The sequence below is a fragment of the Anneissia japonica genome, unplaced genomic scaffold (genome assembly GCF_011630105.1).
Source record: "Anneissia japonica isolate Jap-2015-1 unplaced genomic scaffold, ASM1163010v1 scaffold287986_len575832_cov185, whole genome shotgun sequence".
NCBI classification, from domain to species: domain Eukaryota; kingdom Metazoa; phylum Echinodermata; class Crinoidea; order Comatulida; family Comatulidae; genus Anneissia; species Anneissia japonica.
Window position 1 is genome coordinate 478,473 of NW_022692348.1, and position 23,755 is coordinate 502,227.

The following is a 23,755-nucleotide window of genomic DNA, read 5'->3' on the forward strand; positions in this document are numbered from 1 at the left end:
CTTTATGCTCTGCGGCAGCTTTGTTCTCTGTCTCTTATACACATCTAGATGTGTATAAGAGACAGGCATGATGTAGTGAATTTAGTACATCACAAAAGTAAAAAAAAGACAAGACAACACATACTGTACTTTAAAAACAGATATAGCCATCATTTATTGTAACGGACGGAGAAGATAACATGCAATAATCTAAATAAATTTGCTTCGCAAAAACAACCTTCCTTTAGATATTAAATGCATAAAGCAAAAGTTAAGATTCAGTCCTTATAATAAATTTTTACTTCAGTCACATAAGCAAGTTATGCTGTGATTTAATCATCCAATGTCTAGTTGGTTAATTGTCAACATAAAGTTCACCATTAATGTAAAGGTTTCCATTTTTGCAGATAGGTTTCTTTCCTTCGTTGTAAGCAGCTTTCATCACATTGCTGAGACTTTTCTTTTTGCGAGCATCACATAAAGGAAGGTCTTCCTTAACGTAGAATTTGGACCCTTTGAGCAATTGCCTGGCCTTTTTTAGAACATTGAATCTCTCAGGTTTATATAGAAATTTTGCTATGATGAGACGATTTCTATCTTTGTTAAGGGTTCCAATACGATGTGCACTTTCAATAACCACATTAAGATCCAGTTTTAGTTTAATAAAGTCGGTGATTAACTTAATTGAATCTTCATCTTTCTGCTCAGTGTGACCACCAAAGCGTAGGTTGAAGCTTCGGGAGTAACGTTCATTTGTAATGCATTCTAGGCTAAGGCGGTCAATCTAAACTAACCTCTGTACATGTTAGTTGAATATGGTCAAAATCAGGGTATTATGTATCTCTTTAGTAATAGACAATTTCGGTCCATTTATATAATTTACATACATAGGTAGTCGGTGTATCCCTTAACAATGTAAATTTCAAGAATTATTATTATTATTATTATCATTAATTGCTCGAAGTAGGAAGAAAAGCCGTGGTTTTTTTTTTATTCTGCCCGGTCATTTTTCCATGCTTTTACCTTTTTAAGACATTTTTTTTTCCTCTTTTGTTGGGTAACCACCACCACCTTTATTCATCTCCATACAATCAAGACAATTTGATATTTCTCCATTTTTCTTGGTTTTCGCTTATATTATGTTCTTACACTTTTATTTTTTTTTAAGCCTACATCTTTTTGTTAAAGCGTATCTTAGGATAATAACGAACTCATTTCTATAAAATAGAAACAAAAAAAAAAATGAAATGAAATTGAATAAAAAATTATAAAATTATATAAATAAATATAATAAATGCCTTTTGCATATCCATTGACTATCACTGCGTTATATCTGTACAAGATATAATACTGTCAGTACTTTTTTTGTTTTTGTTTGTTTTTGTATTACAATATATATTTATATATTTATACCGGTATGTGTATATTGACAATGAAACCAATATTGGAATACACTACAACTGTAAAATTAATAATTATAACAAACCTAATGTATCCATATATTTTACAATTGACTTAAATACAGCCCATGGATTTGTACAGGTCGGCTTTTTTAATTCAGTTAATATTTTTATTTTATAAACCGAATAAGTAGCCATTGTATATACAGTCATTTGTGTTTTATGTCACACTCACACCCTAACAGGAGCTCTTTAAAAGTACTTTTACTATTATCTATTTTAAAAAAAATATTTTATCGATTTTTTCCCATAATACTGTATATTGTTATGTGGACATTCAAAAAACATGTTTCTCATCTTCTATGGCATCACAATTATTACATTTGCATATGCTTTCAAGATTCCATCTATATAATCTAGCATCTTGGTAGGCATAATTTGATTTTGTGTAATTTATACAGATAAATTACAGTATGTATCCAATAATGGTATGATTCCTGTTCAGTATAATATGTTCTTACAAAATATGTACCATTTAGAATTTGTATGACATTGACAAAACCAGTGGGCACGTCCTCCCGTACCTAAACCTAAAGTAATAGGAATGGTATTATTTAACCAACTTGTGAAAGGTTAAGCTGTAAGTTACTTATGATACTAAATTTTATTATGATTTTATTATTAAATTTTATTGAACTCAACCATGTGGGAAATACAGTAATACACAAAATTTTATATATTTTTATTGATCTTAGATTTTAATAAAGTAAAAATCACTAGTTTTGCTGGAATTTACAATTGGGAGAGGATGTTCAAAACAAGTATTTTTTACAAGCCTTAACAACATTCCTTCAGACTGCTATGTTTTACAGTATTACATCCTGTCTAGGTATTACATGATATAACTAACTGTATACAGACAGTATTTCATTCTAGTATTCTGTGCTACAGGAGACAATAAATATAATACTGTAATATAATATAGTATGAATATATTTTAATAATTTATGTTCATAGGCCCCTGATATATTTATGAAAAATACCAAATATATCTTTAAGGCATCTAAAAGCCCATACAAATAAGTCAATACAGGCCAGATGGGTAGTTGCTTTATAGTGTTAACTACAAAAATATAGGACATTACAATCCAGACGGTTCTCCTCAGAACCAAGATACCATAAATTGAGATTTGTAGCATATTCCAAGGTGTACCGAAAACCTATGATTATTTAATTTAATTCTCCATGCAAGCCTTTAAGACATTATTTTACAAATATTTCAATACTATTTGCTAATAATAACTTTCATAAATTATAATAGTCCATAGTTACGAAAGAACATTTTTCAATTTTAATTCCCAAAAAACATTTTATGCTACTCTTAGCTGGTTCCTCCTATGTTTTATGCAAGATTATTTTAATATTCTATCTTACAAAAAGTATTGCGTGGATTGTTATTGTTACTATAAAAAAAAAAATGGACAAGATAGTGTTGGCTGTTTTTAATTTTTACAACAAAAATATTCATCTAGGAAAATGAGAGTTGACAAATATTTTTCATTGCTAAAATAAGTTATTTTACTTGTCTATTATTAGAAGAAAAATAATAAAAAAGTAATATAATAATTTATAATCTTTGAGTTTTAATAAAAAGAAAGTGTTATGGACGGACATTTTTTGGTGTTACGGACAGAATTTTTTGCAACCAAGATCCCAGTGATTATTATAATTGATAATATTTAACTTATGATATTATTATTATTATTATAAAAAGAATTTAAAAAGTAAATAAATAATAATGTAATAATAATTTATAATCTTAGAGTTATAACGAAAAGAAAGTGTTACAAACGGACATTTGTTAGTGTTACGGACAATATTTTTTGCAACCAACATCCCAAAGATTATTATAAAATAATAATATTTAATTAAAAATATGCTAGCTGACCTTTTCTTAAAGTATGGATTGTTATACTGTAGCCTCTCTGATAATTATTGTTTATAAAATCATTTATGTTTAAGTAAATATACAGTACATACTGACATTCTGTTTAACCTACTATACAGGGCCTATATAATTATGAAAAAAGTTATTAAACAAAACATTTCAATTTATAAAACTTTACATTTTTAATAAATAAGTTGATTAAATTACTAGCTTGAAAGGAAATGATATTAGGATGTAATATTTGACTAATGTGGAATTAACAAAATGTTATTACAGTATTTTAGTTTTTAATTATCAATGTAGGAAAGATAGATCAATATGATTTTTTATTTGTAAACTATTGCATACAGGCATGAAAAAATATTGTAATTACTGTAAATTGGGTTACGGATGGACGTCTAACTTGTAGACTACACCCAATTAGTTACTGTTACTAATTACCAGGAATATTTACTAATTTTTTTATGTATATTTATACATGTTTCACCTAATTTTTACCAGTAATCAAAGAATTCAATTTAAGTTTTTTTTATACAATTTATCTATTATTAAAATGTCTGTTCGTAATGCTCATATATTATATATATTATAGACCAATATATAAAAAGTGGTATGATTCTAGAATGTTTCAGTAACTACAGATGTCATCTATTCATATTATAACAATTATATTAATTCCAAAAAAATTAAATCAAAGTCAGAAATGATTTTTGACAATGTAATCACCTAAATGGAATACTCAACTGTCCTACATCTGTTGCCCTACAGAAAAGGGAAAAAAAAAATTGTCTTCACATCCCTCTATTTCCCGCCATTTTTTCTGTAATTGTATGAGTAGTTAAATTTAAAGTTTTGTTTAATGTTAGGACGTATTCGAGACAAGTATGTATTTTATATCAATATGGCAGACCTGACGAAATTCAGGTCAAAGGATCAAGTTAAATAAACATGAATATTTGCAGTGCATTTAATCCTAGATTCTCAGCTGCAAACAGGGCAAAGGATTGCTTTTCCAATTAATATGTATTAATATGAGTTTTGAATTGTAAATTTTGTTAATAGGCTGTGTTGAGACAAGATCCTGTATATTATATCAAATAGCAGGTCTGAAAACATCGGATGAAAAAACAAATTTCAATTTTTGCCTGTTCTCTTACAGTATGCTTCATATAGATTCTAATTGTGACACTGTACTATACTATTGTATGCACTACTGTAAATGTATTTGAAGAAACGTTTTATGGGTTTGTCAGTCAATGGTCACATGATCATATTTTCCCGCTCAAATTGTAAACAAGGAAATAAAACAAATTTTGAGGAAATTTGAGATGACAATAATCTTTAAAAGTTTAATTTAAATGTACTAGCATTCGGTAAATTTAAGTGTTTGGAATTATTAAATTGTTGATATTGTCAAGTGCAGCTTTGAGAGTCGACATTGTCAATTTTGCCTTTGACCTAATTGCATTATGGGTAGACTCCTGTTGGACGTACTGTAAGCAGCCATTGATCAAAGAGATGGACACAAGACAGTTTACAGTACGAGAATATATCTTGTTGATTAAGACGAAGGTCTAATTCAAAACCTATCTTTGATTTCATTTTGAAAAATATTTGTAAGTATTTTATTTGCTCTGGGTTTGGGAAATGGTGGTACTGTACATGAAATACATGAAATCAGTAGTTTATACACAAGGAATTATGGTATGTTTATTTGTGCAAGAGTACAAACATACATACACTTGTCTACAATGTCAATCCCCTCCCACCCCCCTCCCCCCCCAAAAAACAAAAAAAACAAAAAAAAAACGTGTTTTGTAATCTCACGAAAATAGTGAAAATTAATGGTCCCTTAGATTAGAGCTGAGGAGGAGCGGTGTCAGGTGTGTAGTGGCTTGTACAGCTCCCTCCCCCCTCCCTCCTTTTTTTTCTTGGTGTTTATGGTTTTTGCTGTGTTGGAATGAATGAAATAAAATAAAAAGCATACTTCCAGTTCTATTATTATTTTTTAAAATGTTGTTCTGAGAAGAACCAATGGTTTATGATTATGATAATAAAATGTAACTTTACTCTTTGTGGAAAGGTAAATAATCAAACGTAAAGGTCACAGTACGCTTGAACTTTCGGTTTAATAATATCCGATTGGAATGTGAAGCATATTAAAAGCATTGAGAAGTAAAGCATACGGTATTAAAAAGCATTTTGCTAAACAAATCTATAAATAAGCATGTCTTATGTCGTCATATTGTGTGTTATTTAGTATATATTATTTTGTATATCTTCAGAGACAGACCAATCACTAGTTTCTATTTTGATTCTCGACCATAGTAAACGTTACATATTTTATACTGTTGTTATACTTGTTAATACGGTCAATAAATATATTCAACACTGCAATCTCTACTTCTGCAATGTTCTACTTTAAGTCTGAGTTAATTTGTCAGTTGTTGATATCCTTTTAGTCTTCTGTACATTCTATTCTTAATTCTACATCATTTTTTTCAGTTTTTCTTGTATGTGTATTGTAAATATAGTGAAATTTTGAATACTATAGGCTTAATTTGTAAATTTCTATTATAATTTATATATATCTAATTGTATATTTAATTATTTTTTAGGGGTAGCTAGCTCATCTGAGTTATAGCAATGTACTTTACTTAAGCTACAGTACACCTGTCCAGCATTTATTTTTTTTTTCACAAATTTTATTTTATAGTCACTGTAAGTGTAAATGTTGAATAAATAAATGAAATGAACATCGCACATTTTTTTTTGCAGAACATGGCTGATGTGAAATTACTGACTGCTAGGTCCGATTTCTCCATTCCTTCAGAAGGTCGACAGACTCATCTTAATGAGATCTTAAATTTAAATTCTCTACAGGGAAAGTATATACAGGTACACTATTATAATTCAAGTTGTAGTCTGTAGTTATTACCATTAATATTATGATAGTAACACAGTTTTTTTTTTCAATCAATCAGTCAATCTTTATTTTCTATCAATAATAAAAAATACAAAACAAATTAAGATGGAGGAAGTACAATAAAGGCATGGCCTGACATGGTGTTGTACTACCTTAAAAAAATAAGACAAAATCTTTAATATAGCAATATAAAAAAAAACATTAAATATATAAATATATGTAAACATTTACATTAAAACAGACAGATACAGTACACTCACCCACCCACCCACCAGATGTGTATAAGAGACAGATTTACGTGTGGCACATCTTGCTTTATGAATTTGATCTTCGGTTGTACTGATTAACACTATGAGAATTTTTAACTTTTTCAGGCAAGTTATTCCAAAATTTAGGTCCAATTGAAAATACAGACTCAATCTTATGGATAACTAGTCGATAGTTATTTTTATTTCTAGGATTGTACCCATGAATACTTTAGTGATCAGTAAAGATATTGTTAAAGGATGTGGGTAACATTCCATAATACCAGAGCAAAATAAGAGAATAGTACAGTAATAGTAAAGTTTTCTTCAGTAAGAAATGCTTCACTTTGTTTAACACACCAATATTTTTAGAACACTTATGTATGTTGTTGATATGCCGTTTCCAAGTAAGATTTTGATCTAAAATTACACAAAGAAATGATGCCTCTTGTACACAGGTTAATTCACAACTATCCAAATAAATACAACAAGTTGAATTTTTATTTTTGGTTTGGTGCGGTGTTCCCAGTTAGAAACATAAGATTTGTTTTATCTGTATTGAGCGACAATTTGTTATATTTAAACCAATCACAGATATCGGAAAGCTCATTAAGATTTTTTTTGTTTTACTAATGAGTATACAATCCACCAAGTAGTGCCTTGCATATCAATGAACAAAAAATATGGTGCTAGAATTAGGTGCCTAGTGTTATTTGACTGAAGTACTTTCTTGTCATGTTATTTGTTTTATATTATGATTATAATTTATATTTTTATACAAATTATGTTTATTCTTTTAGGCAACTATTTTTAAGAAATGGGAGCTAGTGAATTCACCAAAGGGACATAGGCTGAAAGTTGTATTGGAGGAATCCATCGCCAATGAAATACATCGAATAAATTTATTTCTGTTAGGCGAGTATGCTGTTAAGTTTGCTTGTGTCAAAGAAGAGGTAAAAATAATATTATATTTACTATGTTTTGTTTGGAGTATGCAATCCAATTGATATTAAGTTTACATTTTCACAGATTTTAGAATTTATTTGATAGATATGTTAGATGTTAGTAATTATCTTAAGTGGTAATCCCTTACATAAATCGGGGTCCTAAGTCTTCTGCAAGTTGTGAGACTCCCGTAAGCAAGCAAGAATCTCCCGGGAAGATAACTCATATTCCGCAAATTCATAATTTGTGCATGTTTTTAATACTTTATTATCAATTGTCTCTCAAGGAAAACAGTGCTGATGGGTATGACCAATGCCAGCAAAATAAATGTAGATGTGTTAAGAAACCTCATTTAACCAGAGCTCCTTGAAGTTACTTCTCCATGAATTAAAAACAAATCAAACATAAAACAAGTCAAACATTCCTTTTAGGGTTGAAAAAGAAATGTAAATTCTCATATTCGAATGAAGACAAACACAAAATACAGTAAAAACTATATTACTGTACATAAAATATTGTAATCCATTACTGGTTGGAAAAAATAGAATATTTGTAAAAAATGAAAAGTTCAATAAATGATATATGAGTGCTGTGGAACTAATTTAAACACTAACATATTGTTTAAAAGAAGCAGCACATTCATTCATGTGGTAAAAACCGCACAAGAGCAATGTCCGACATTTGAGTCTCATGTAGTAATCATCTTTGTCTGACTGAAAAAATTCCCACATTCATGTCTGGTATGAACGATGTGGATTAACAAGAAAGTACTGTATCCGTGATCCCCACTCCTTCTCCTATTTCAAGTATTCCTTTTCTTCAGCCACCAACTGTAGTGCTTTATTAAAATCAGCCTCTATTAGGGAAAATTTTTTTGTATAAATCAATATTTTCAGTCATTGAAGGGGTATCTGAATAAATAATTATGAATGGCTAATAAGATACATATTTTTCGAATATTGGAGGAACTGGGGGAGAATATGTGCCTCGTTTCTCATATTTTTTTATTTCGTTAAAGATTTTCTTATTAGCTGTTCCTGGTGGTTACTTCAAACATCAAACACCCCTTCAATGCTCTACAATTCATTTGTACAACATTTCATAAAAATGTTTTCCTCTGTAGCCTGGATTTAACAGATTAATATTTCCACAAAAAGTTGGATTGAGCCACTTTCCTGTTTGGGGGATTATAGCGTTGTGTGTGGCCTGCTTTGATTATAACAGATGGTTGGAATAAATTGAGGTATAGAGATTGCATTGTTTCCTGCTTCCTATTGTCTCCTTCCTGTCCTATGGAGAATGCATGCTTATTAGATGACTCATGACCCTCTCTTGTCATTTAAAAAAAATGATATATACAGCATTTAATGTGGTGCAGAGGTTTTGTCACACGAGTGGTACAGTTGCTTTGTGGTTAAGATGATATCTCCTAATTTCCCGGCGAAGATTGAAAACCTGTGCGGTGGTGCCAGCAGGGGGCTGGTTTTTGGGTGACACCTGCTCAAAATGTTGGTTAGTCATGGTAAATTCTAACCTGAGTGTAATTTTTAGGAAGTAGATGGAACATCACCTTTTTTTTTCCATCTTAAGCTTTGTCTACACTATCAAATTTCATCAAAAATGCATCACATAAAAATGTGATGGAAAATAGAAGTTGAACATGTTCAACTTTTTTTGATACAGTTTGATAGTACCTGTATGTGATATGACGTCATCATACCCATATATGGGCACATCACATTTTTTTGTCACATAAAATTTGATAGTGTAAACAAAGCTTTAGCCCCTAAACTGAGGTTGGTGTTGACTAGCTGTTGGGGAATGATGGACCACCTCTCTTAGGAAATGCTGATGTCATCACTAACTCCCTTCATCACTGTAAAACTGGAAACATTTGTGTAAAATTTATAGACAACTGCACTCTCTAAAGCTCTGTCCAGATTGTCGCATTTTCTTTGACAAAAAAAACTGTTGTATGCCCATATATAGTCATCATGTGCCTTTATATGGCCATGATGTGATGTCATCATGACCATATATAGGCATGTCACATGTTTTTGTCAAATAAAATTTGATAGTCTGGACAGGGCTTAGACCCTGTTTCGATATGATTTTTAAAAATTGAACAAACCATGAGACTGTTTGAGAAAGCAAACAGTCTTTAATCTTTAGTTTTTATTAAATTTCCCAAGTCGCATTGCATATTTAGCTAGGCCTGCTCACTACTGTGTTATTCTCTTACACACAGCATGAAGTGCTAATCTTCAATGGAAAACTTGAGAAGTCTACAACTTACATGAATGACAAAGTGCATCCCTTTGCTATCCTCCTCAAAGATTTTAAACCAATGCCAGAGGTCCAGGTACATTCAATAGTTTTATTACATCATCATCATCATCATCATCATTATCATCGTTGTCGTTGTCATTGCCACCACCATCATCAGCATCAACAACATTGTCTTATTATCATCACATACAGGTATTGTTATCTGTGTTAATTTTGACTTGCATCCTTTTTAGTTAAGTGGAGTTGAATAGCTTGATTTTAAGTTGTTTGCCTTCTACTCCTAGGGTACAGCATTCAATTCCAGTCACGGTAACAGGATTTTTTCTCACGACCAAAAACAGCTCCACTCCCTAAGCCTCATAATGAGCTTTTTCAATCTTTTTAACATACTCAATTGTTTTATTCCATTTTATATAACAGGTTAGGCCACCAGCGCCTTCAAGGCCTCATAGTGTGATTGTGTCTGGAAAAAATACATCAACCAGCGCACCATCGACTACAGCAACTCAGAACACTTTATTCAATTCAACATCAGTTATACTCCATCAGATTACACCTCCAAGTACATCGAAAGGGACTTCTTCAAGAAAGGCACCAGCGAATTCGAGAACATCTGGTGTTTCACTGTCAAGCATGCCCAAGAGCACTACTTCAAAGGGACCGCCGATTGTGCTGAACCAAAATACTCCTATCAGTACAGTGAGTGCATCCAGTGTTAATTCTCCGGTGAACACGCCACCGATCGTGTCTGCAGATATGCCATCCACCCCATGTGCGAGAGCGTCCAATGTGAACACTTCAGTGAACGCGCCACCGATTGTGTCTACAGATATGCCATTAACCCCATGTGCGAGGGCGTCCAATGTGAACACTTCAGTGAACGCGCCACCGATTGTGTCTACAGATATGCCATCCACATCACGTAGGAGTGTGTCCAGTGTCAACGCTTCAGTTAACACACCACCGATTCTGTCGAAAGATATGCCATCCACTTGTACGAGTACGTCCTGTAAGTCCAGTGTGAACGCTTCAATCAACACTACGTTTACTGTGTCCGAAAGTGATAGGCCATCCACGTCATATGCATCAAAACAGATTCCTAACGAAACACCCAAGTCAAGAAGTTCAGCCGTGGTATGCAATTTATAAGTACCAGTCCAAATATGCAATACACCTACCGGTTTGCAAACATTACAAATTAAAAATAAGGATTTAAATTATTAATTATTATTAATCAATTAAAAAAAGATTTAAATTTGAGTTTATTAATTAATTTATTTTGTATTGCAATTAATGTCATCATTATTTCTATGTGATCTCATCAACAATGCTTCTCATTTCATGGTGAGACCATGCATATTTCCATCACCAGACACAAAATTAATACCCTTCCACTATTGTTGCATCAAATTTTTTGGCTGGTAATCAGTTTTTGCTTTTCAGTCGTTGCTTTTTTGAGTATTTCTTTTCTTTATCTTTTTTAATAGATATTAATTTTTAAAATGTAAATGTGGAATGCATGACATGAGTGTATACTGTTATATGATTTTACAGAATTACACATATACTCCTCTTGCGGATGTAAGGGAAGGCATGATTGTGAACGTGTATGGTGTGGTGAAATTCTTCAAACCTCCATACAGAGGGAGAGGGCCAGGTAATGCTGAACTAGATTTTTTTAAATTCTGTATGTTAAAGGGGAGCTTAGCTCATTCTGGTAAACTGGTGGTAGCCACTGTGGTTGCACTGAATCGTGAAGATCTTTTGTCCCCAGTTCAATTATATCCGATGTTCTACTTGTGTTTTTGCTGGAGGGCTAAAAGTTTCAAAGCGCACCATTTTATGGGGGAGATGTTTATGCTGTTGGTCTCATGTGTTGGTGGATCATTTTCTTCCCATTGCACTTACAAAAATATTCACTATTAAATTTGTTTTTCTACATTTCTGACAAACATATATTACATCACAAAAGACTATAACAAAAAAAAATCAATATATGAAGTGGACTAAATCATGAAATGGCTCTCTTTACAAACATTTTTCTTTTTTTACTACGACAGTAGAAAACTATCATATTAAATATATTAATAAAATAATTTTAATGAAATTAATTTTTATATTATTTAATTTCTCAGATTACTGCATGACAATAAGAATAATTGATTCATCACTGGATAAGAATGACAAAGGACTCTTGTGTATATTGTTCATGAAACAAAAAGACTCTTTGCCAAATATTGTGACTACTGGTGACATAGTACGATTGCACCGTTTAGAGGTATGTATGTATTTTTAATAGGATTTATATAGCGCACTTAGCCAGAAAACTCCTCAAGGCGCTTTTTCTTTAGGGAGTATTCCTAGTTATCATTTAATCATTCACCTCCTACCATGTACCAATTTATTTATACTCCTGGGTGAAGAGAGGAAAATGCCCAAGGACACAAGCAGTGTGACAAGCATCAGTCTCGAACCCACAACCTTCCGAATGAAAAACCAGTGCCTTACATGCTGCTTCACACGCTTCTACAAAATTCAATGTCTTGGCTTTGATCCTGACAATTATTATTGTAAATTTCTGATATTTTAATTTTTTATCTTAATTATTATTTTTATTAAATTTGTTATCTTATTTCTACTTACAATAATTTTGTTTATGCCATTTGTTAATTGAGTGACAGTTTTGATGTTTATTTGTTATATTTTACATCATTTGAATATTGTAAACCCCCTCCCCTCCAACCTGTCTGCACCCTGAATTCTAATTTTCAAATTGATCTTAGATTCGGATGTACAATGGTGGTATGCAGGGGAGAAACTCACCAGGATTTGCAGCCCTTGTTTTCCATGGAAGTGGCACAGACTATAGGCACAGATCAACCACTCCTTTGTACACCTTCACAGAAAATGATAAGATACATGTAGGTAGATTATCAATCAACAAACAGTTGATTTATTGTTGTATAGAGCCAATTGATATAATTCACTATTAATAATATGTTAGACTTATATAGCACTTAATGCCAACAAGGCCTCAGCGCTTCACATTATTACCCCCAGTTATTGGATCAAGCACACATGGAACACATACTCAGGTCCTGGGGGAAATTCCATAATGTTGCAGTTGTAATCAGCGCATTTTGTGTTCAAACCTACCAGGTACCTACTTGTACTCCTTAGTGGAGAGAGACGACTGTAGGTAAAGTGCCTTGTCTAAGGGCACAAGTTAAATGCACAGCAAAGGATTGAACCTCCGACCTCTAGGTAGAGAAGCAGAACCACAACCACTGCATCAAACCACTTCTACTGATGATATGGGCCATCATTCTGTGCCTAGCTAATAATAATTAGAATAAGATGATGGATAGAGACCTTGTGCATGAATAGTTTAATAATTATTGCATTATAAATTTTGCCTAAATATGGTCATGATGACATCACATCATGGCCATATATAGGCACATCATGACTATATATGGTCATGATGACATCACATCATGGCCATATATAGGCACATCATGACTATATATGGGCATACAACAGTTTTTTGTCAAGTCACATAAAGCTGATAATCTGGACATTGCTTAATATAATGTATGTGAATGATGTTTGGATGATGTTGTTTAAAATTCTGATGTGGCCAAAATGTTCTTCCCCAAAAAACATCTTTGTAAACAGCATAGTAACTGACAAGCTTCATTCTTATTAACCATATTGTAGAAAGAAAAGAGAATAAGTGTGTAACTTCTGATTCCTATGATTACAGGTGGACGATCTTCGTAATTGGGTGCAAGGTGACGCGATCTCTCAGGAAAAACAGCACACTTTGTCTTCCATAAAGAGCGGTGAATACATGGATATATGCGTACAGATCGTAGCAAAACTGTACATTCCAGATGAAAATTGCATTGCTCTTAAAGTATGGGATGGTACTCTATTTAAGAGGTAATATACATGTTGTTGATATGCAGAGATTTATTATTATTGTTACTCTTCTATTATTAATATTATTATTATTATAATATAAGAGTATAGAATTGCAAAATGTCTTGACTCTCTTTGTTTCGTTGAATTCTTTCTCGAAAAGAATTATCACAGACTAGAGGGCATCCTTTAAAGGAACATAAATGATGTTCATATACTCATGTTGCATCTGTAGTATACAGGTTTGAGTTTCAAACTCTTTTCAAATACTAATAGGGCGCCCTCTATGTTGAGGTAGTACTTCATTTTACATTTCATCGCATGCATGTAAAATGAAGGCATTCGGAAATCTTGCAATTCTATAATCTTTATTATTATTTTAATAATAGACATTTACTGCAGTAGTGTTATTTATTTATTATTGTTGTTAGTGATAATAAAATCTCATCTGGTCTCGAACTGCTGCTTTTGCTTTCTAAAGCTGGGCACTCACTATGGCCGACGCGATTCTATGAAGAACACAATGCGACGACGTGTGCGGAACAAATAGTTTTTGAAGAATGGAATGAAGATTCGTTCAAACTACCACCACCAATCAGCAGACAGCTTCACGTCACCCAATGATTGCCCAACTTTGCTGTCTTATTCTTATTAGTATTATGTTGTACGTAATAATTAGCTTTAGGTCTGTAATATGTTTGCAATTTTGTTATTTTTATCATTTTCATGACTATTTTTATATTAAAATACCAGATGAGTCAGATGTCCAAACAATAAACTTACAGTGGGTCTGTGCTTGGAAAATAGAAATATTAGTATTATGTTATACTTAAAAATTCAATCAATCAATCAAACATTTATATTGCGCCAATTCCAAAAAAATGATCAGATCTGCATTGTACCATTGACTTTATATCTGTACTATGTTTTGCATGGAATCACTATATTCGTCCCTTGTACTCATAAACATTACTATATTATTTATTATTTGAATTATGTAAATATAACTCATTATCTATGTTTTTCATGTATTTTTTTAAAAGCTCTCTTCGCTGGGTGAACATAGATAATCACGAATTCGAGTGGGATCTTAATCTAGCAGAGAAGGCCAAAGGCTATTTGGTAGATGTGTGGATATATGATGACCATGTGGAAGCTGCATCTAAATTGAAGGTGAATTGCAAAAAGACTTCTTACAGTTATGAACTTGTAACAATACACCACCTTGTCTTCTGTTCATGTTTACAGTTAACTAGCTAATTTAATAATTAAATTATATTAACTTTGAATCTATTAAAAGTGAAAGCGGTTTGGCGAAGTGGGAACAATTTGGTTTCCCAAACTCAAAGTCTGGGTTTCAATCTTTCGCTGTGCAATCTTTGAGCAAGGCACTTTATCTGCATTGCTTCTCTTCACCCAGGAGTATAAATGGGGACCTGGTGGAGTAGCGCTGCTCCTGAGCTGATTACTAGCAGCAACACTTAGCATGTGGACCCAATGACCAGGGAAAAACAAAGTGCTTTGTAACGTAAAGGAAGAGGCGCTGTATAAACATACGAACTAAAGTACTGTAGCTAAACTAAACTATTATATCATTCCTCTTTCTGTCCTCTCCTTGCGTACTAGCTCATGAATGATCATAAATAAATCATTAATTTAATTTATTTGCTATTGCAGGCTGGTCAGTTCATAAAGCTTTTCAACCTACATGCCCCACCATTCAGGCAAACTGACGTCCTCGAGCTTGTTCTACATCGGGGCACATCTTATGGCAGAGGGGTGATTGCCATTCCTGAGAGTGATCCTGCCGTTGCTAAGATGAAAGTGTATGTGGCATTTTATTGATAGATCATAAAGCTTTATACAACACCTGTATATTCTATTAATTTGATTGGTTGAAAACAGGTGACGTGAAATTGATTTAAAATGAATATTCCGTGGTTATTTGAGTACTATCCTGTGATGATGTTACTACCCGCTCTTCTTTGAATACAAGGACCCGTCTTCCTTTCAAAGGTCAGCATAAAACCGGCCTAGACCTAAAAATCGCTGAAGTTCAGCTAATAATAGACTCAAATCCTCACTGCTGAAGTTGGCGAAATGCTCATATTTTATTGCCTTTTTTTGTACAAAAAATGCCCCAGTATCGAACGAGGACTACATAGAGCTAGGCCTAGGTGTATAACATAAATAATGAATTTTTCATTTGTACAAAGAGGTTGAATATTTCATGAGGTGAAAGATTGGTAAAGGGAAGCGGTGTGGCGCAACATCCAATCTTTCATTTAATGAAATATTCTACCCCATTGCACTCATAAACATTCATTATTTGTATACTGTACTCTCCACACTATCAAGTTAAAAGTAATTAATAAAAATAAAAACGGCTTTAAATTACGTTCACACTACTAATACAATCACAGTCGTTCAATATAATAAGGTCCACTTATCATCATTTGAAACAGAGAATGTAAAGCTTAGTCGGCTGAACTGTATGCGCTAAGCAACGGTAATGCATTTAAATATTTTCATTGATTCTCATTTCAGGCCAGTCACTGTCAATTATAGAAGCCATAAGTAATTCTATTGTATTTATCTTTTTGTTTGTATTTTTAATGCAGGTTGTTCGACACAGCTGATCAAAGACTCAAAGACAGTGGTATTAAAGTTGCAGATTTAACCTTGACAAAGAGAAAGCAATTAGGATTCTTAAATTGCAGCGTATCATGTCCAGAGAGTGAAACACAGAATCGCATGACTTTATCTTCCATAAAGAGCAGTGAATACTTTGATATCTGTGTTCAGATTGTCGCCTCTGTTGCAATCCCGGAAGAAAGCTGCATTGCTCTTAAAGTATGGGACGGCACTCTGTGTAAGAGGTGAGATACTTCCCTCATATGAAGTGTCTTATTATTTTTATAGTTTTTACTAGCTGTAACCCGTCCTGTGGAGGGCAGACTGTGCTAGAGGGCGTAACTTAGGGTGTAAGTTGTCCGTCTGCTCCATCTGACATAAGAAGCCCTCCTCATAACCATTACAAGTCAGACCAGAAAAGTTGTGTATAAAATGGACGTCTAAGATTACCTTAGCGTGTCCACATTTACCCAATATTTCTAGGTGCCAAAAGGCCACTGAACCCCTAGTATAGAGGTTTGTTCCTGAACCCAACTAGCCTTTGCCAGAAATTCATAACTCATAACATTGAAACACTATAACATTATTTAGAATTTAAATGTAAATGGGATCCTTATGCGTTAATGTTTTTTTAATTATTTTTTCCAAAGCTCTATACGCTGGGTGAACATAGATGAACACGAATTTGAGTGGGATCTTGACTTAGCAGAGAAGGCAAAAGGCTATGTGGTGGATGTGTGGATATATGACGACCATGTAGAAGCTGCATCTAAATTAAAGGTGAATCGTTCATGGATGTCTTGCTGTTAATGTACATGTGGCAATGTTGTCCCCTCTTCCTTCCAAAACTTCATTCAGACGGTAAAATATTTCCAATCTAATCATTGCAATGGTGTACATTTTCTCCTCGCATACCAGTTTATCATGAATGATTGGTAAAACATTGTTAACTTAATTAAAATGACTTTAATTAAGTTTAATTAATTTGCTATTGCAGGCTGGTCAGTTCATAAAGCTTTTCAACTTGCACGCCCCACCGTTCAGGCAAGCTGACGTCCTCGAGCTTGTTCTACATCGGGGCACATCTTATGGCAGGGGGGTAAAATGCATCCCAGAGAGCGATCCTGCAGTTACCGAGATGAAAGCGTAGGTGGCATTTTGTTGATGATATTAATGTTCCGTTAAGACTATCAACTTGTATTTGTCATTTACTTGTGATTTGCTCATGTGGACGTTTAATGACATCATCACGTCCTTATACGCTAACCACCACTTTGAACTGAATGGTCAAAACCTACAAAACTAATAACATTTCATGTCTGGCCATACAAAACAGATTTCTAACAGCTCCATCCTTTAGTTTGTTGACCTCATAAATCAGAATTATTGTCATTTGAATAACATACCCTTCTCAGACTGAATTGCCTTTTTTTTTTCCCTTTTTGCATGTTGTTTTATCTTGTTGCTTGATGGGTTTTTATCCTTTTAAATATTTTTTTACAATTTCAATAGTAGTAGTAGTTGTAGTAGTAAATATAATAATAATAAAAAATATTTTTTATCTTTAATGTAACATTTTAATGTTCTCTAGTTATTGTAACATGCAATTTGGTCATTGGCCATGATTTGTTGCAAATGAACGAGTCTTGAATAGAGTAATATATATTTGGGCAAATCACAGATATTTGTCACCTATAACAGGACCTTGGAGATCTCTATATAACCTTGGTGCCCTCCCCCCACTCCTCCATCACTGCTTCGCTTGTGTTTCAGCTTAAGGAAAAGGTGCCTCAGCGCACTGTATAGCGCACTGTCGCAGCCCTTGTGCATGTTAAGCCAGTCACTCATTACGGCCAACGGTTTATTGGCCAACACGATTTTATGGAGAATGCGACACCACAACATGAGCACAGTAGATCTTTTTAATAACGATCACATAGAGTGGAGCTGGATTCGTACAAAATTAGTTGTCGCATAACACAGTTAGTGCTTTGGCTTTATTCTAAATCTAATCTAATTCATTCATTCCAAAGACGAACCAAACCAGTCACTTGTCGGAAAAATCAATTTTTAGTTATTAATACAGGGTTTAACAGTAAAATGAGAGCTATAAAATGGTAAAAAAACTATTTAAATTCAACACTTTATTATGAAGTTACACGAGTTTAAACATACAGCTGTTTAAAGAACAATATTTGAGAAATCAGCCTTTAAAGTTTACGATTTCAGGCATTTCTTAGGCAGAAACCATCACCAAATCGTTAAAAATTGTTGTTTTTACATTGAAAATGAGAAAAATAACAGCATAGCATGATGTATAGATATATAAAAGTTAGTTTAGTGCAATAAAATAGATTTCCAAAATTTTGAAATTTCAGCATGTTTTGGCCATTATCTTCAAAACAGGATTTGCGACGAGTGACCGGTTTGGCTTGTCTTTGCCACAAATATATACATGCAGTACTACAGTAAAAAAACATTCAAATTTTCTTGTGTTTTCCCCTTAAACATTTGTACTATAATTCCAAAATTAAATCTCTTTGTTTCTCATCTATTTCTTTTCCTGGTGAATGGTTAGGTTATACTTAGGGCTTAGGTAACTTTTGAAATGGTAACTGCTTTCAGTCAATATCTGGTGTGCTTTTCGAAACTTTTTTCCCACTTTTAGAAATTGTGTTGTATTTACTGTTTGTTTGTCGTTTTAATGCAGGCTGTTCAGTACAGCTGATCAACGACTCAAAGAAAGTAGCATTAAGGTTGAAGAGCTGAGCTTGACTGAGAGAAAACAACTTGGATTCTTAAATTGCAATATTCCTGCCTCTGAGAGTGAAGCAGTTGGAGATGATAACCAGAAAACAATATGTATGCAAGAATCGGCAACCAGTAGGTTCATGTACATTATGTATTAAAGCGTTAAGAGGTCATGGAGTTTCTATTCCAAGCTTCTCAGAACCTTACAGAAAATAAATAGAAAATTATATATTGTTGATTTTTATTTGTTTATTTACTCTCTTTTTAAAATTTAACCTGTGTTTAATATACATTCTTGAAACTGGGGGGTAACCTCCAGCCTATATGAGCCTTTTGGCGCCACAAGTATTTGCTTTAATTTACATTCTAAGGATATGAAGTGTTAAAACTAAAACAAAGGGCGGATGAGCTCCTCGGAGTCAACGGCCAACCATTAATTAGTTTAAGGAATAGGAGTAGTTTAGTCTCATTGTTATTGTTATTATGATTATTTTTATTTTATTTTATTGTTACTATTTTATTGTTATTTGCTATATTATTTCTCTGTAAAGCGCATAGGGGCAATGTGCAATATGCGCTATATAAATACAACATTATTATTATTATTATTAAATGTAGTACTTTTGCCTCCTTTGTTCTTGGCACCTGTATCAGGTTTTTGTTTTGTTACAAGTAAAATAAAGAATGATTGATTGCTAATTTTATGATTTCATATTAATAATAATGAAGTAATTAAAGTTTACTACCTTATGATGATGTAGTCAACTAACTTTTTATTGAGTCCATACACAAATTCATACTCTGTTAAGCTATTTTGGTTTAGTTAAAACTCAACGATGTGAGTACTTAACTAACTACAAATGCATTTCTTTAATTTAAAAAAAAAATTTCTTTTCTTATATTGAAATCTAAATTTTGAGAATTTTTTAATAGTCATTTCAGGGCACCATGATCTGGCAGTTTCCTCAATCCACAATGTTTTACAGATCTCTTCTCCCAATCTTTCTAAAGTTCGTGCAAAAGTGATTAGTTTCTGGCCCAAAACAATTGAAGACTTTGTAATTCTTTCCTGCCCGGAATGTGGCTTAAGGTATGTAAATCGTTTAATTTAAAGACAAACTTTTGTTTTTCTGTTTTCTAAAGCCCAGCACTCACTACGCCCGGCGTGATTCTATGTAGAACGCAACGTCACAACCTGCTAGCAAATGTACGTTTTAATTGGCGATCCATTCAGACTGCCACCGACAATCGTCCGATGGCATCGCGGCATTTAGCACTCGCAAAGAATTCATTGATTCGTCGTACAAAGGTCATATGACCATCGTAAAACGCAGTGCAGGGCTTAATAATACCTTATTTGATCCGTTTGAATGATGTCTTCATGATTTAAATTTTTGATGTTTTTTTCAATTTTTTATCAACTGTGTAGCTGCAGTTAAGCTATAGATGGCTGCAATCTGTAGAAGGAGCTTTTTTTTTTGTGTTTAAATCTGCTACCAAAATGATCTACTGTATCACATATTTTATAGGAAAGAGCACTATAACCAAATGCAAGTTGATTGTATTTATCTCTGTTGTTATAGAGCAAATACGCCAACAGCTTCAGAAACCAACAAAGCACGGCGAGAGGCTAGGAAAAGATTAGAAAAGGTACTACCACAAGCTCGCAGAAGGAGTTCACGGATTCAGAAGAAGCGTCCTGGCAAAGGCAAAACAAAGTTTGCTGATATGGTTGATTTTATAATTTATCATGCACCAGAGAATACCTCAGAAAAGAAAAAAAGAAGCAATAGCCAACAATGGGATGAATCAGAGGCTCATAGTATGATAACAAGGAGAAAACGAAAACTCTTAGATGAACAATATGTGGAAACATCAACATCTTTAGCAACGAGAGGATGCATAAATAAAAGTGCAAAAGGCTTTCCAGAAGTTCAAAATCCTTCTGCAGAGGAGAGTGTAGAAAAAACGAAATCTTCAGTGACGAGAGTACTTGGAAGTAAACAAGGCTGTGACCCTGCACCAAAGCAGAATGTGGAGTCATCAACAAAACCTTCTTTAAGATGTGGACTAAGAAACAAAAATGTTGAAGTGCGGAATCCTCCAACAAAAATCACCAAATCATCAGTAAAGAGCGGATGTCAAAAGAAAAATACAAAAGACTCTTCAAAAGGTCAGGATCCTCCCAAAGGAAAAGCAGCAGCAGCAAGGAAATCCAATATATCGGAGGGAATTCCTACAACATCGCAACTAGAAACTTCTTGTGGAGGAACGTCAAGAGACACAGCTGTACTCTCCACAAGGAAATCCAACATATCAAAGGGAATTCCTACAACCTCGCAACTGCAAGCTGTACTCTCCAAGATTGGCGTAATCGAAGACACTAATGGTGAAGAAATTAACGTGAGAGTCACTCAATCAGACGATGGCAATGCTGGATTCGCAATCATTCCCCTCACATCAAGTAAGTTGTGGGCTTTCAAGATTTACATGCGAGTTAGGCAGGTTCAAAATGACTTAAATAGTAGAGAACAATGTTTCTGTTAGTATCCATTACCTGTCGGTTAACGTTACCCTGAGGCTGCTGCAGGTATCCAAGCACCCAGTTAAATATAGGACAAGGAAGAAAAGTTTTTACTCTCCGATTGTGAGAGGATACAAATGTTATGTGCAAATCTTTTTCTAAGGGACAAAATGATGATATATTTGTGTTGATCTATGTAAGCAATTTCAAAATCCAGACTATCATATTTTCTTTGAAAAAAAAAACTGTTGTATGCCCATATATAGTCTTGATGTGCCTATATATGGTCATTATGTGATGTCATCATGAGCATATTTGGGCCTGCTACATAAGAATCAAAATCAGAAGGAAGAAGGAATTCAATTTGATTATGATTATCATTGTTTATCCTCAGAACTTGCAATTAATGATGCCTTTAAACTGGTACGGTCTGGGTTCAGGGTTAAACCCTCCAGCAAGGTATATGTATCTAAAAACCTAAACAGACCAATATATTATGAATGTCCAAGATGCCACGGGAGTGATAATACTCAGACAGGTATGTACTTATTAATTGATTGATTAGTCTATAGTTTTTATTAATAAATCTATTAGTCCTCATTTAACTTGAAAATTGGAAACCTTGAGTTTGGGAACTACAGCGGATGCAGTGCAGTGCCACCCGGCTTTCGATCATGTAATGGATAGATAGTCTTTAACCTGCCTCAGCTCTTGTGGAGGTTATTCAGAGAGCCAAGTGACAGTGAACTGACTGATTAATTTATTGGTTGATTGATTGATTGACTGGTTGGCTCATTGGCTGGCTGATTTAATGATTGATTGATTGATTGACTGGTTGGCTCATTGGCTGGCTGATTTAATGATTGATTGATTGATTGATTGGCTGGTTGGCTCATTGGCTGGCTGATTTAATGATTGATTGATTGGCTGGTTGGCTCATTGGCTGGCTGATTTAATGATTGATTGATTGATTGACTGGTTGGCTCATTGGCTGGCTGATTTAATGATTGATTGATTGATTGACTGGTTGGCTCATTGGCTGGCTGATTTAATGCACAGTATTTTTTTTTCATTAAGCTCGGGCTATATCTTGTATATTTATAGTTTAATATTATATCAGTTCTGTTGCTGTTGCATTTTGAGCAAATAAAATAAATAATTTTGGATAATAGTAAAAATGGATACAGTATTTAGTAATGTTACAAATGTCAGTACATTGCAATGATCCTTTGTTTATACTTTATTATTCATATTTTATATTATATATTCTTGTTATGTAATTTTTTTTTTTGGTTAAAAAGGCCCCACTCGAAAATGGTTTATTTAAGTTCGTTTTTGGGGTACCCCTGTCTCATGTTTTGCTAGGCGTCCTACATGTCATGTTTATGTCAGCCTGCAAGTCTCATCATTTGCCCTGCATAGCTACAACAACTAATGGAAGAATACTGTTTTTCAAACCATCCAATTTTCAATACACAAAAGCAAAACAGCTCTGGCAAATTTTAAATCAAAACTGTGCAGAAATTTATTGGTTTTCTAATCGGTAAACAAACTGAGTGGAAAAGACTTGTTACAGCTGTTTTCTGGTCAATTTTTAGGGAGACCTTTACTAATTCACACTTATGTGAGGGTGGCATTGACTGTACAATATTTACTTGCTTTTTTATGTGGGTGGGGGTGGGTATGGGAGGGGATGTTTTCTTTTGGTCCGACTGCCCGATGAGCTTTGGCCGATGGTGGGGCTTTACCAAACCCCCCCTGGCGTAGCCACTACTCACAAGTCACATCGCCTCAGTCACGCAACCCACAGTTGCTGGTCAACATAATATTAACTTAAGGGATAGCTGCATAATCTCAAGTCCAGAACTCAACCATGGCGGAGGTTATCAGTAATGCATTGTTTATCTGTATTTGTTGTTTATGTCTCCTAAAATTCATATAGGTAACCTTCTTCAACTTGGCAGCAGCAGGCAATTTGCATCTAATGGGAAAGTGCTTGAAACAATTAGAGAAAAGATTGAAGCACATATGTCCGCATAATATAAGTGAAGTTAGTGCCGACATTCTTGCTAATGCAATCCAAGAGGAAACACGACCATGGTTGGATTGTTGTATCAGAGGCTATTACGTGAGAAAGGGAAACGAAACAGAGATAAGGTATCAACTATGCGACACAACCCTTGTGTTAGA

At 33.6% G+C, this 23,755-nt stretch overlaps 1 protein-coding gene across 1 annotated transcript in view; it reads left to right on the forward strand.

The window, feature by feature from the left end:
- LOC117100286 overlaps nt 1-23,605 on the forward strand; it is a 26,076-nt gene extending 2,471 nt beyond the window's left edge. Inside the window, exons 2-19 of the mRNA XM_033239937.1 lie at nt 6,106-6,225; nt 7,299-7,451; nt 9,692-9,805; nt 10,153-10,866; nt 11,287-11,389; nt 11,868-12,010; nt 12,516-12,653; nt 13,499-13,677; nt 14,700-14,829; nt 15,334-15,482; nt 16,278-16,535; nt 16,941-17,070; nt 17,288-17,436; nt 19,001-19,173; nt 19,975-20,131; nt 20,625-21,505; nt 21,960-22,103; nt 23,508-23,605. Coding sequence (XP_033095828.1) covers nt 6,109-6,225; nt 7,299-7,451; nt 9,692-9,805; nt 10,153-10,866; nt 11,287-11,389; nt 11,868-12,010; nt 12,516-12,653; nt 13,499-13,677; nt 14,700-14,829; nt 15,334-15,482; nt 16,278-16,535; nt 16,941-17,070; nt 17,288-17,436; nt 19,001-19,173; nt 19,975-20,131; nt 20,625-21,505; nt 21,960-22,103; nt 23,508-23,605 — 3,930 coding nt within the window. The 5' untranslated portion in view covers nt 6,106-6,108. The remainder of the gene's footprint in view (nt 1-6,105; nt 6,226-7,298; nt 7,452-9,691; nt 9,806-10,152; nt 10,867-11,286; nt 11,390-11,867; nt 12,011-12,515; nt 12,654-13,498; nt 13,678-14,699; nt 14,830-15,333; nt 15,483-16,277; nt 16,536-16,940; nt 17,071-17,287; nt 17,437-19,000; nt 19,174-19,974; nt 20,132-20,624; nt 21,506-21,959; nt 22,104-23,507) is intronic.
- The last annotated feature ends 150 nt before the right edge of the window (nt 23,606-23,755 follow it).